At 42.8% G+C, this 12200-nt stretch overlaps 1 protein-coding gene across 6 annotated transcripts in view; it reads left to right on the forward strand.

Moving 5' to 3' along the window:
- The window catches only part of DNMBP (dynamin binding protein), a 111093-nt gene that overhangs the window by 52822 nt on the left and 46071 nt on the right, over positions 1–12200 (forward strand). The window contains exon 1 of one of the 6 annotated variants that reach the window (XM_067709717.1): positions 8654–9998. The exons of the other annotated variants lie outside the window; for them this stretch is intronic. Coding sequence (XP_067565818.1) covers positions 8831–9998 — 1168 coding nt within the window. The 5' untranslated portion in view covers positions 8654–8830. Of the gene's footprint in view, positions 1–8653; positions 9999–12200 lie in introns of those variants that run through there. 6 annotated transcript variants of the gene reach the window in all.

The raw sequence follows: 12200 nt of genomic DNA on the forward strand, positions 1-12200 counted from the left end.
CCACAGACTTTTCAGATTTACCAGTACAAGTTACTTTTAGAAGCCCTTATTAGAACTACATCCTGTGGCCCTGAGAGAATCTCATTTTAGCATATCATAGTCCTTTTCTACCTCGAGGAGAGGTTCACATGCCTGAATTGGACAGTCAGGGTTGTACATTCATTTCTTTACTCAGCAAACATTTCTTCAGCACATAGTATGACCCAGGCACTGGCTATACACTGATTAATAAAAAGGATATAGTCATAGTATCATTCATATTTGTGTATCTTTGAAACTCTAGTGATCATACTGATATTGACCTCTGTATTTAATCACACTGTCTCTCTGTCTTGCTGCCTTTGAATTATGGCCATAGTTAATTTCTGTGTGGGCCAAGACCCTGTTGTTCTAAATCAGTGCAGTGGTTGGTAAATTGTAGAGTCAGCCTCTTCCGCATCAGGAACCTTGCTCCTAAACGTCTCCCCTTAAGGTAATGCCAGGAAGAAGGTTGGCCAGAGACACTCGGGGTAATTTTTAATTTGAATTTTAAATGACTGTTGCACATCAAATCAGAATGTTTTTCAGGAAAGTAACATTTTCCTGAAATGTTAGTAATGAAATGAAAGTAACCAAGATATTGGGTGAGATCTAAGGTCCACTAAAGAGAGCCATTAGGTTAACCAGTTGGAGAATGACTGATATGGAATAATAACATCTTTACACTGAAGTGATACATAATATTCCAGACAGATTTTTTAAAATTGAAGGTATGGTTTTTCTACATACAGAAGCAATTTATTATTCTGAAGACTCCTTGGAATGCCTCAGGTATAAGAATTCTTTCCCAAACTAGTAAAAGGTAATAGAGTTTAAAAGGTAAAACGTTTCGTGGTCTTTTAAGATATAAAAGTTCATGTAAAAGAAATAATGATTTTTCTTTCTAGTTTGTCAGTACATAAGAAAAAACCCAATATCCTCGGCTTTTGTAACATCTAGTTCAGGGTGTTGGCTCAGTAAAAATTAGCTCAGTTACTTGTAATGGATTTTATCTTGGTATATAAATCCATAAAACAGCAACCATAGTCAGAAGCCATTCAGAGTCCATGATGATTCAGGACAGAAGCTAGTTTTCCTTTTAGCAGACAGGGTTTAATGTATGTCAAGAACCGTAGCTAGGAATGGTTAACTTATAATTAGCCCGTGACGCACTAGTCTTTGCAGTTTGTAGTGTGGCTTTGTGAACATTTCTTCACCTCAGCTCCAGGCAGAGGGGTGGAGAAACTGGAATAGCTCCAGGGACTTCAAGTATGGGTTTCAGATTTCACCCAGGCTTTGCAGCACTTAGTGCTAGCCTCCTGCCTCAGCCACAGGCATTCCTGCTGCCACTGGCTACCTGAGCGTGTTGACTACTACTGTTCACTTTACCAGATGTAGCAAGACCCCAAAGATGAAAAACTCTGGGGCAGTCATTTATTCAATAAATACTGTTGAGCTCCTGCTGTATTCCAGGCAGCGTTCTAGAGTTATAGCCGCGATCTCTGCCCCCATGGGGAGAGACAAACAATAAGTAAAAATATGCGTATTATTAGGAGGCAAAAGAACCTATGGAATCAGGAAAGTGACTTTTGAGTGAAGATCTGAATGATTGTAGGAAGCCAGCCAAACCATTTTGGGGGTGGGGGAGATTATTTCAGGCAGCTAGAACAGCAAGTATAAGAGTGTGCCTGTTGTTTGAGGAATAGCAAGGAGGCCAGTTCAACTAGAGCAAAGGCATGGGCTTTGTAGCCCATCATTCGGAGTAAGACGAGAAGCCCCAGGAAGGTTCTGATCAGGGGAGCAACATGATCTTAGAACTTTACAGAGTCACTCTGTCTGTGGCGTTGAGAAAATACAGAAGTGCAGAGGCAGAGAGACCAGTTAGGAGGCTACTGTAATGATCCAGGCAAGAGGTGATGGTAGCTTGCACCAGGATGGCAGAGTGGGGTTGAGGAGAAGTGCTCAGTTATTTTGAGCATCATATATAAGGTATATTTGAGTTGGAGCCAGTAGGACTTGCTGGTGGATTGGATGTGAGGTGAAAGAGATGAGGATGACCCTGAGATTGAGCAACTGGAAGGACTGGAGTTGCCAGTAATTTCTCAATTAATAGTGAAGAGTGCAGGAGACGCTGGTTGGTGGGGGAGGTGGGACAAGGCAGAGGTCAACCGAACAATTTGATACACAGGCCAGAGTTCAGAGGAGTTAGGCCTGGAGACATAAATTTGGGACAAATGAATTTTGACAGCACATAGACAAATTCTTTCAGCACATAGACATTATTTAAAGTCACGACATTTAATGAGATTACTTAAAAAAACAAAAAAAGTATAGATAGAGAAAAAGAGAAGAGGCCCAGGGAGTGAGCTGTCTGGAAGATAGGAACGGAAAGAGTAGGATGATGACAGCAATTATAAATAATTGAGTGCTTATACTTTGTCAAACAATGTGCTAGGTGCTTTTATACACTTTTTCCAGTTCCCCAAATTGTCCACAGCTGACAGATGAGAAAACTGAGGTTTGCCGAAAGTCTCACAGTTGTTAAGTGGGAGAGCCAGATTCAGATTCAGGTGGGTTTCACTGTACAGCTTTATGTACATTCTCACTGTGCCACAGCGAAGTGGCAGCGTGTTTTGACGTAAGGAGGGATTGCTTGACCTCTGAGAGTGGGTGGTAGGAAGCAACAGTTGGAAAACTCAGATCTACAAGTGCTCAAGGTGGAAGGATCCCAACTGACTCTTGCCAACTTACTTCCAAAATAATTTATGCCAACAGTAACATTTTTAGTACTCTGATTGGTTGAAAACTATTTGCTAAATTACATATATCTGTGGATTTAAGAGCATATATGTATGTATTGACATATATATTTTTAAAATATTTAATCCTTCCTCACAGATATACTTTTTTTGTGGTACGTGGGCCCCTCTCACTGTTGTGGCCTCTCCCGTTGCCGAGCACAGGCTCCGGACACGCAGGCTCAGCAGCCATGGCTCACAGGCCCAGCCGCTCCGTGGCATGTGGGATCTTCCCGGACCGGGGCATGAACCCGTGTCCCCTGCATCGGCAGGTGGACTCTCAACCGCTGCGCCACCAGGGAAGCCCCAGATATACTTCTGACTGTTGGCTTATCATGAAGTTACTTAAGTTTCCAAAGTGTTTACTCATTCATACTAGTAACATCCCCAAGCTGCTCACGGTTTCCAGTTTCTCTATTTGAACCCTCACCTAACTCACCTTTAAGTGCATCATAAGGTTTAAACTCTAAAACATCTTGAATGCTTCTCACAGCCCTGTCCATTTAGAACATCCTTCAAAGTATATCAGATCCCCCCAACACCTCTTATTTTCCTGTATTGCAGTCTTTATTTTTCTTTTTACAGTGCTCTCAGACTCTTTTCTCTGTTTCTGCCTTCCCCTGTCCCAGTCAGTTGTCTTTTCATTAGTCCACAGTCTCTTCCTTTACTGGGGAACTTACTTTTTGATCTTAAGTATCTGTCTTCTCCCTCATTTCCAGACCCTCTTCCCACTTAGCTGGAGGCTGTTGCTGTATTGAGATCCCTCAAGTTACTTTAACCTTAATGATAGGGTCTTCTTTACAGCTCCTCCTAATTAACCCTTAGGCTGAGAGGCAGCTGCACTAAGAGTGGAAACCACATTCCTAGTCAAGGAATTTCTTGAATTCCTTCTGTGTGCTAGGTAACTGGGTACAAAGGAAAAGACCTGGGGCAGCCAATGTTGGGAATGTGGAAGACAAGGGAGATGAACTAGCAAAGGAAAAGGAGCAGCCAGTTAAGTGAAGGAAGAGCTTCAGGAAAGAGGAAGTGACTCTGTCCAAAAGCTACTGAGAAGCCAAGTAAGATGAAGTCTCAGAAATGACCATTGGATTGGATGACCTTGTCAAGGGCAGTTTCAGTAAAGTGATAACAAAGGGATAAAAGCCTTATTGGAATGGATTAAAGATAGAGTGAGAGGTAAGGAAATAGAGGCATTGAGTATTTGGCTTGCTCAAGTCTTTCAAAGCAGAAGTTCTTTGTAAGATGGGAAACAGGACTTCCCTGGTGGCACAGTGGTTAAGAATCCGCCTGCCAGTGCTGGGGACACGGGTTTGAGCCCTGGTCTGGGAAGATCCCACGTGCCGCGGAACAACGAAACCCGTGCGCCACAACTACTGAGCCTGTGCTCTAGAGCCCGCAAGCCACAACTACTGAGCCCGCGTGCCACAACTACTGAAGCCCGCGTTCCTAGAGCCCGTGCTCCACAGCAAGAGAAGCCACCACAATGAGAAGCCCGCGCACCGCAACAAAGAGTAGCCCCCGCTCACCGCAACTAGAGAAAGCCTGTGTGTAGCAACGAAGACCCAATGCAGCCATAAATAATAAAATTTTTAAAAAGATAGGAAACATTCATAGGCTCATGAGACTGATGGTTAGAGGGGGCACACTGAAGTGCAGGAGAGGGAGGGCCTAATTGCCGAAACAAAGTCTTTGAGGGGTCAGGAGGGAGTGGATCAGTGAACCAACAGAGAGAGAGATTGGCCTGTTATCAGAGCAGAGACAGTTCTTCCATTCTAACAAGAGGGAAAGCAGAGCAGATGGGTACAGATGCAGGTAGGATGGTAGATTTGATGGTGAAAAGATGAAGAAACAGGCTTAGAGAGCTTAAGAACTTTCCCAAGATTATACAGCTAGTTAGTGGCAGAGTCAGGATTCAAAAAAAAAGCACAGCCTGTGCTTTTAACTTGTAAGCTCTCCTGCCCTCTGCCTCGCATCTAGCATGTGCCCAATAAATATGACCACCATCAACTCATTAAACATGGGAGTACCTCTTGTGCCCCACGTACAGAGCTGTGCTGGAGATTGGACTTGGTCCTTGCCCTCAAGCTTTCAGTGTAATAAAAGGAGGTAAACAAGTATAATAAAGTAACAGGTAAGATGAGAGGGATATTTGCATGGTGCTCTGGAAAATAGCAAGAACTATGGGAATCAGAGAGCGTCACTGGGGCAGAGTCTTAGAAAGTGAGGAGGAATTGATCATCAGGCTGGAGGAACCACGTGGGCAGTTACAGAGATACTGTGAAAAGTTTAGGTAATTACCTGTTCTTACTAGATTGATTTATTTATTTTTACTGTCTCCTCCCTTTTGTTCCTTTACCTTTCCTCTACTTTCTGCCTCTTTTCTCTCATCCTTCAAATCCTGCTGCCCCACCTTCGCTTCTAGCATTATGTTCGGAGAATTTCTATCCAGGGATGGTCATTGTAGCTGATCACCCACCCTATAGTAACCAGTAACAAACATCATGGCAGAGTACTGCTCAGGGCTTTTGAAGAGGGCCTGTGGAATGTGACTGTTGTTTCAAGTGAAAGGGAAGATAACTATCTACAAAGTTGTATTTCACCAGTAGGACTAGGACTGAGAAAAATAAGAAAGTTATTTCTCTGTTATCTCCTCATTCCCTTGGGCCACATTTCTTTGCACACAGATTTATCACATGAAAAGTGCAACCCATTCACAGCTTTTGATTAGTTCTGGGTCTCAGTAATGAGGCAAACCTGAGGCAGTTTACATTTTTATACAGACTATATCTTTAAAGTCCCACAGGCAGTAGGGCTTAGAAAAAGAGAAGAGGGGGTGAGGTGGGGAGAGGGGAGCTCCATATTATAACCAGCTCTTCACTCTCCACTCATCCAAAGATCATTTCTTTTTACCTTTGTGTAACTTTTACTACTGGATTATTTTTATAACTAGTATCCTTCTTACCTGTAATTTATCCTCTTTTTATCTGTTCTCTTGGTCGATTTACTAGGTGTGTTTCTTATCATGCTAGCTTTATCAAAGACTTTAAGTTGCCAAAGGAAACTCTGTTTTCCGTAACAGTTAGGGAAAGATAAATCTTTATTTTTAACTTAGAAATAAGTAAGATCATAGAATTTTAGATTTAAAGTGGCAGAGAAACTATTAACTTCTTCATTTTACACTAAGAAAACTGACAGCCAGAGGTTAAGCATAGCTACAAACTGGTTATTAGCAGAAATTGAACTTCTAGAAGCTAGCTGTCCTAATTCCCCCTCCTATGTGCCCTCTTTTACGCTGTTCCTCTGTATAACTCATAGTCAAAGCTGTCCTCCCAAATTATGTTGTCATCCTGTTGGTTTGTGAACCAGACCACAGTCTTTATTGGGTTTAGGCAGTAGGTTTTAGATTATTGAGCTGGCCGATACTGGACAGTCTTTCTGTAATGTGCTGGTACAAGTGCTCATCGCGGTTGGGTGGTGAGGTTCAGCACTGGGGCAGGGTGGAAGTAGGCCAGGACTGGAGACAAAGAGGGAATGGCAGTGTGGGGCGAGGTGTGTGCACACTTGCCTCGGCAGTGGTCCACCCCTGAATTAGACCATGATAGAGTGTACTTGTTTGTTTACTTGGTTTGAGGGAAATTAAGGCTTTCCTATGTTTTTGAGATACTCCTCTGAGCCTAGTGCCGTGAAGTCAGACAGATCTGGGTTCAAATTATGGCCCCTCCTTGTACTAGTTTATGTGATCTTGGACAGGTTTTTCAAAGTCTCAGAGATTCTTTATCTGTGGTAAAATAAAGATAACATAATATCCTCCTTACAGTTAGTGAAGATCAAAAAGCATTTATATCAACTTCCTAGCCCCTCATCCTGATCCTGGCACTTAATACACACTTGACAACACGGCAGCTGCCAGGGCTGTTGCTACTACTGCAACAGAACTATGGAACAAAAACCTTTGCATGAAAATCAGATTTAACAATCTAGAGGTTCATTCAGTAACTATTAGTGTAGAACCTAAAAGGTGTGTAACAGCACATTAGGTATTTGAGGAAAGGAAAAAGGAGTTGCGAGGAAAATAGAAGCATGGATTTTTAAAACTGGAGGAATCAATGATGTCATTGAGGCCAGCTGCCTCATTTTATAGATGGGTTGGTTGAGTCCCAGAGAGAATAAGTGGTTTACCCAAGAGTAAACATCTCATTATTATTATTATTATTATTTTTTTTTTTGGCTGCATTGGGTCTTCGTTGCTGTGCACGGGCTTCCTCTAGTTGCAGCGAGCAGGGGCTACTCCTCGCTGCAGCGTGCGGGCCTCTCACTATGGTGGCCTCTCCCGTTGCGGAGCACGGGCTCCAGCTGCGCGGGCTTCATTAGTTGTGGCACGCAGGCTCAGCAGTTGTGGCACACGGGCTAGTCATTCGGCGGCATGTGGAAACCTCCCGGACCAGGGCTCGAACCCGCGTCCCCTGCATTGGCAGGCAGACTCCCAACCACTGCGCCACCAGGGAAGACCAACATCTCATTATTGATAAAGCATATAACCCTGGTCTCCTTAGGGTACTTACATTGTTTCACAAATAAGGATTAGATAAAAGTTCAAGGATACTTGATAGATGACCAGATAGCTAAAAGAGTAATCTTACTAAAGACTCTCTTAGCATGTCACTCCCCTATTCAGAAACCTTCAGTGACTCTTTATTATCCATTGAATAAAATAAGTGGCATTCGAGTCCCTTGGGATCTGCTGCAACCTACCCCTCCAGCATGATCCCTGTTACTTATTCTTCAGAGTGTTCCCCATTACCTAGTTCTCCATATGTGGAAAGTCTTTGGAAACCCTGCTTATGCTTGAAGGCACAGCTCAAATGCTACCACTTCCATGAAACCTCCAGTTGTCCTACCAGGGACTTCTGCTTTGTTGCCATTGTCATTTGTGTTTGTCAAAGCACTTTTCACATGCAATCTTACTTTATAGTGTGTTGCTCCTGCATGGTAAGAGACAGAGACCAACTTCATCCTTTTCTCTTCCACAGTGCTTCACATAAAATAATCTAATGTTTGATGAATTCATAATGGTATTTTTATACCCACCTTTCTGATTTCCAACCTCATTCTCCAGTTCCTAAATATGCTATATGAATTAGATAGGAAAGAGATTTAGGAGATGAATGGTTTTGATGCTTCGCTGGCATGACAAGTATCAAGGAAAGTGTGAAAGCATATATAACTGTATTCCTCTGGGAAAGAGTCTTTACACTATAAAATTCCATACACCAGATCAGAATAAAAGACGTACTTTTTCTTTCCTGAGTGGGATAAGCCAGTGTGTCTGCAGACAGGAGCTGGAACAGCTTGTGATTTGAGTATACACTAATGGGTAACCTGAATCCCATAAAAGCAAAGCTCTCAAAGGCGGAAGAGTCCTGCCGCTGACTAAAGGGAAGGGGAATCCCGAAGAGTTTCAGATGTCCAAGGAGAGTAGAAAGCCAGACTGGGAGGACAGGTAGTGGAGGTCCCGTTTGAGCTGCACATGAAAGCATTTATTCGTACCCCTGATTGATTACTAAAGGATTAAAGAGGCAGATGAGACTGTTACATGATCTTACCTCGGGCTTTTAAAGGGGGCTCTTTCTCTTTCACTCTGCGTTTTCTGCAAAAAAAAATGCTTCTTACCTTCAGCTCATAAAGCAGCCAAGCCAGTTTGACCAGCTTGAGGGAAACACCAAACAAAGCTGCCAACTCCAATCACATGAACGCTAGTTACTAATTACCTTCTGGGCTCCCTGGGGAAAGATAGAGCAGCCCACTGATTGGATCCTGAGGTCGAAATAACCTCACATCTCCCCGTGCTCCAACTGAAGTAGGAAGAAGAACGTTTAAAGGGCTTTGGGAGACATTTTAAGACACTTTAAGAAGGACAGATTCAGGCTTAGGCTACACTGCACCTGTCCACATCTCCGTTCAACCCAGGTCCATGGAAGAGAGTGATAAAGCGTGTGTCTTTGAGCACAGTGAATATGTGTGAAACCCATGAGATGAGGAAAGAAAGAGAACTGGAGGAGAAAGGGCACTGGAGCTCCAGCTGGGAGTATGAAGATTGCAGAAGTCTACAGAAAAGGAACCTTACAGCGCTGGATGGACTTTACAGAGAAGATGACTTGGATTCCAGATACCAGGCCACAGGGCAGAATCGACCTTACAGAAAAAGGCATTGTGGATACTGGGATTTTGAGCAGAGTGAACCAAGCTATATGGACAATGAGGAATCAAAGGAAAGTAGAAAGGACTGTATGCGCCACGGAAGTGTGACTCCAGGCTGTAATGATTATAAGAATTCAGAAAACGTAGATTATGGGAATCTGAACCCTGCGACTAAGGATGATTGGTTTGCAGGAAGCCCAGATGTAACCTGGAAAGCTGGAGGATGTGGGGAGACGAATGGCTGTGTAAATCGTAAGAATCGGAATCATAATCCTGAGGACTCTAAAGAAACTGGACAGTGGACTGGCTACAGGGGTCTGGATGATTCTGTGGAGAATTTTGGTCAACCTCAAAACCGGCATATAGACCGCAGGAATTTTAATTACAATCTTGAGGATTGTAAAGAAACTAATTTTTATTATAGAGACCTCAATGATTTATATCATGTTCCTGGGAATTATACTAATGGTCAGTCTGTGGACTTCCCAGACTTGAATGGTGTCAGTGAAGGTAATGAATTTGTCAAATACTGTGACAGGGACAGGAATGTTTATCAAAATGATAAAATCGATCTCAAAGTGAAGACTCATGCCGGGGATCAGAGTAATTTTGATATGGAGAATAGAGGCTCTGATACTCTATTTGCAAACTGTGAGTATAAATTTCAGAATTACAGAGGAACAGATTCTCTCCACCAAATGAAGACTTTGGAGTGTAATGGCATTGACAGACAAGGAATGATGGCACCTGGGAGCAGAGGGGTCATCCCGGAGGGTCTGCGGAATCAGTGGACCGGGGGCAACCAAGGAGAACATCATCGTGGCATTCCTTGGGGCAATTCATTAGAGAAGAATAGCTGGCATTTAGAGGAAGAGAGAAAATTAAATGGCCCGGAGACTTGGAAAAGGAATAGCCGCTTCCGCAGCACAGCACCCAGCACCCTGAGATGCTCAGAATTTGTGCAAAACAGGAAGAGAGCCCAAGGTATGAACTCAGCCAGCCTTCTTAGAGGATAAGACCTGGACATAGATAAAAGGGGTGATGGTTCTACCAGGCACCGGGTACATTTGTATACTTAAGGAACCTGGCCCCCAAAATTCTTATTAAGTGTATCTTGAGTGAGAACAGCCTTAGAGATTTAATTCTTCTGGGTGGGACATCACAGAGCGAGAGTGTGCATAGTACTGTAAATTTGTGACATGGCTTTGAAAATCAGACTGTTGTCATGGGAACTCTCCTTTACCTTTCTTGGTTTTTGTCAGGGTCTCTAATCCCAGGTATCTTTCCCTTTTTACTTTAATATCTTTTGTTTGTCTTATGGAGACGGCAAGTCCTTTACCAGGGCACCAAGTGAAAATTTATTTTCCTGGTGTGTTCTTTCTCTCAATCCCTGCACTTTAGACATTAGGGGGTTAGAAGACTTAACTTGTTTTATAGTTTGTTCATTCCTTGACATTCAGGAATCTTAAGTGAATGGTGAGCACTAAAACCCTTGTGGAAATGAGAAGATTATTTATATTCTTCATGGTGCTTTGTACATGTTAGGTATTCAGATGGCTTCATCTCACTGAGCTTTAACTAAGGTATCTGTAAAATGGGGATATTAAGAGTCTTTTATCATTAGAGGTTCTTTCTTTCTTGCCAGTTTGTCTTCTCTTCTCCAGGTCTCAAATGAACTATGTTTATTTTATTTTGTTGTTCCTGTTAAGTCTTGAATTTTTTTTTTTTTTTTAATATGTGTTATACTCATGCCAAACAGACTTTCTGGTTTTGGCCAGTTTGGGGGGAGTCCAGCATATGATGAGAGGAGAAGGATTAGAGTCAGAAAATGTGAACAATCTGGAAAATCCATGTCACACCTTCCTCCCAAGTGAAGCTTTCTCATCCAGGTCTCCTTCAGAATAGGCCCACCGGTTAGATTTGTGGTGGGGACCACTGAAAACATAAGTCCCTGGTGTGATCCTGGAACTGCCAGTGGTTTATCCAGTGGTCTTTCAACACAGGCTTGACTTAACTTGAATTTCCAGGGCACCATTTTGGACAAAGCAGGCTTTCTACCTGTATTTATAAAGATAAAAATGAAACCCGGCTTTAGTTGGGAGGCTGAGATATTTAGCAGCTAGGTGTTTTTTCCTAGGTGCATTTTTGCTCTGAAATGATAGGGATTGGATGACTTCTAAATTCCTTCCAGCTCAAAAAAAAATCTGATTCTGTGATTCCTTAGGTTAGTTTTTACATCGTTCTTTTTCCCTTCCCCCACAGCCGTTCCTTAGATGAACTTTGTTTCCTATCTTTAGTTCCTTATTGTATTAAGCCTCCTAATTGTGTTTATTCTGTTTGACTTAGCAGTCAAACCCTTCTCTCTGGAGTGTTGTAATATGCCCTATGAGCTCTCTGAAATCAGCTCAGTTCCACTTTATACCATTTCCATTTTTACAACTCTCTCTCTACTTGAGGACTTAACTAACTTTTGATAGTATATTCATATTGACACCCCTTTTTATACCACTAATATCCTCCTTGACTTGTAACAAAATCTTAGTCTGTCCCAGAGATCTTTTTGTTTTCTAATGTTCTTTGCTAGCTGTTTTACAGCACATGTGCCACTGCCCTTCCTGAAAGTTACACAGTTACAACAGTTAATTACAGAAAGGAAACAAGCTTTGGAGTTGGTCTTCTGCCTTGAATGCACATCTCAGCTCCACCATTTACTAATAGTGTAACTTTAGAGGAATTACTTAGCTTCTCTGAGCTTTGGATTTCTTATTTGTAAAATGAAGATGATCATACCTGTCTCGTAGTAAGATAATATAAATAAAACAATCACATGTCTGGGACATAGTAGGTGCTCATAAGTTATGATTTCTTCATCTTTTATCTACCCACCTCTCATCCCCCTTACAAATCCTTCCGCTACCCCAATTGTCACTGCATGGTCCCCGCCCTGCTGAGATCCAGACTGACCCCCCTCCCCCAACTGGACAGACATCTGCCCTCGCACCCTGTGTTTGCAGGTGTAATTACCCAAGTGGAATGCCCGTGCCTTCCTCTCCCCCACTCTTCCCCACCCTCCACCTGCTGCATCTGAGAGACAAAGCGCTGTTCAGTGCCTGCTCCTCGACCATCTTCCAGGCTAGAAACCAAGTTGGTCTGCCAGGGTTTTTCCTTCCCCTCACCTTTCTTATC

The sequence above is a fragment of the Pseudorca crassidens genome, chromosome 16 (assembly GCF_039906515.1).
Source record: "Pseudorca crassidens isolate mPseCra1 chromosome 16, mPseCra1.hap1, whole genome shotgun sequence".
Lineage (NCBI taxonomy): Eukaryota > Metazoa > Chordata > Mammalia > Artiodactyla > Delphinidae > Pseudorca > Pseudorca crassidens.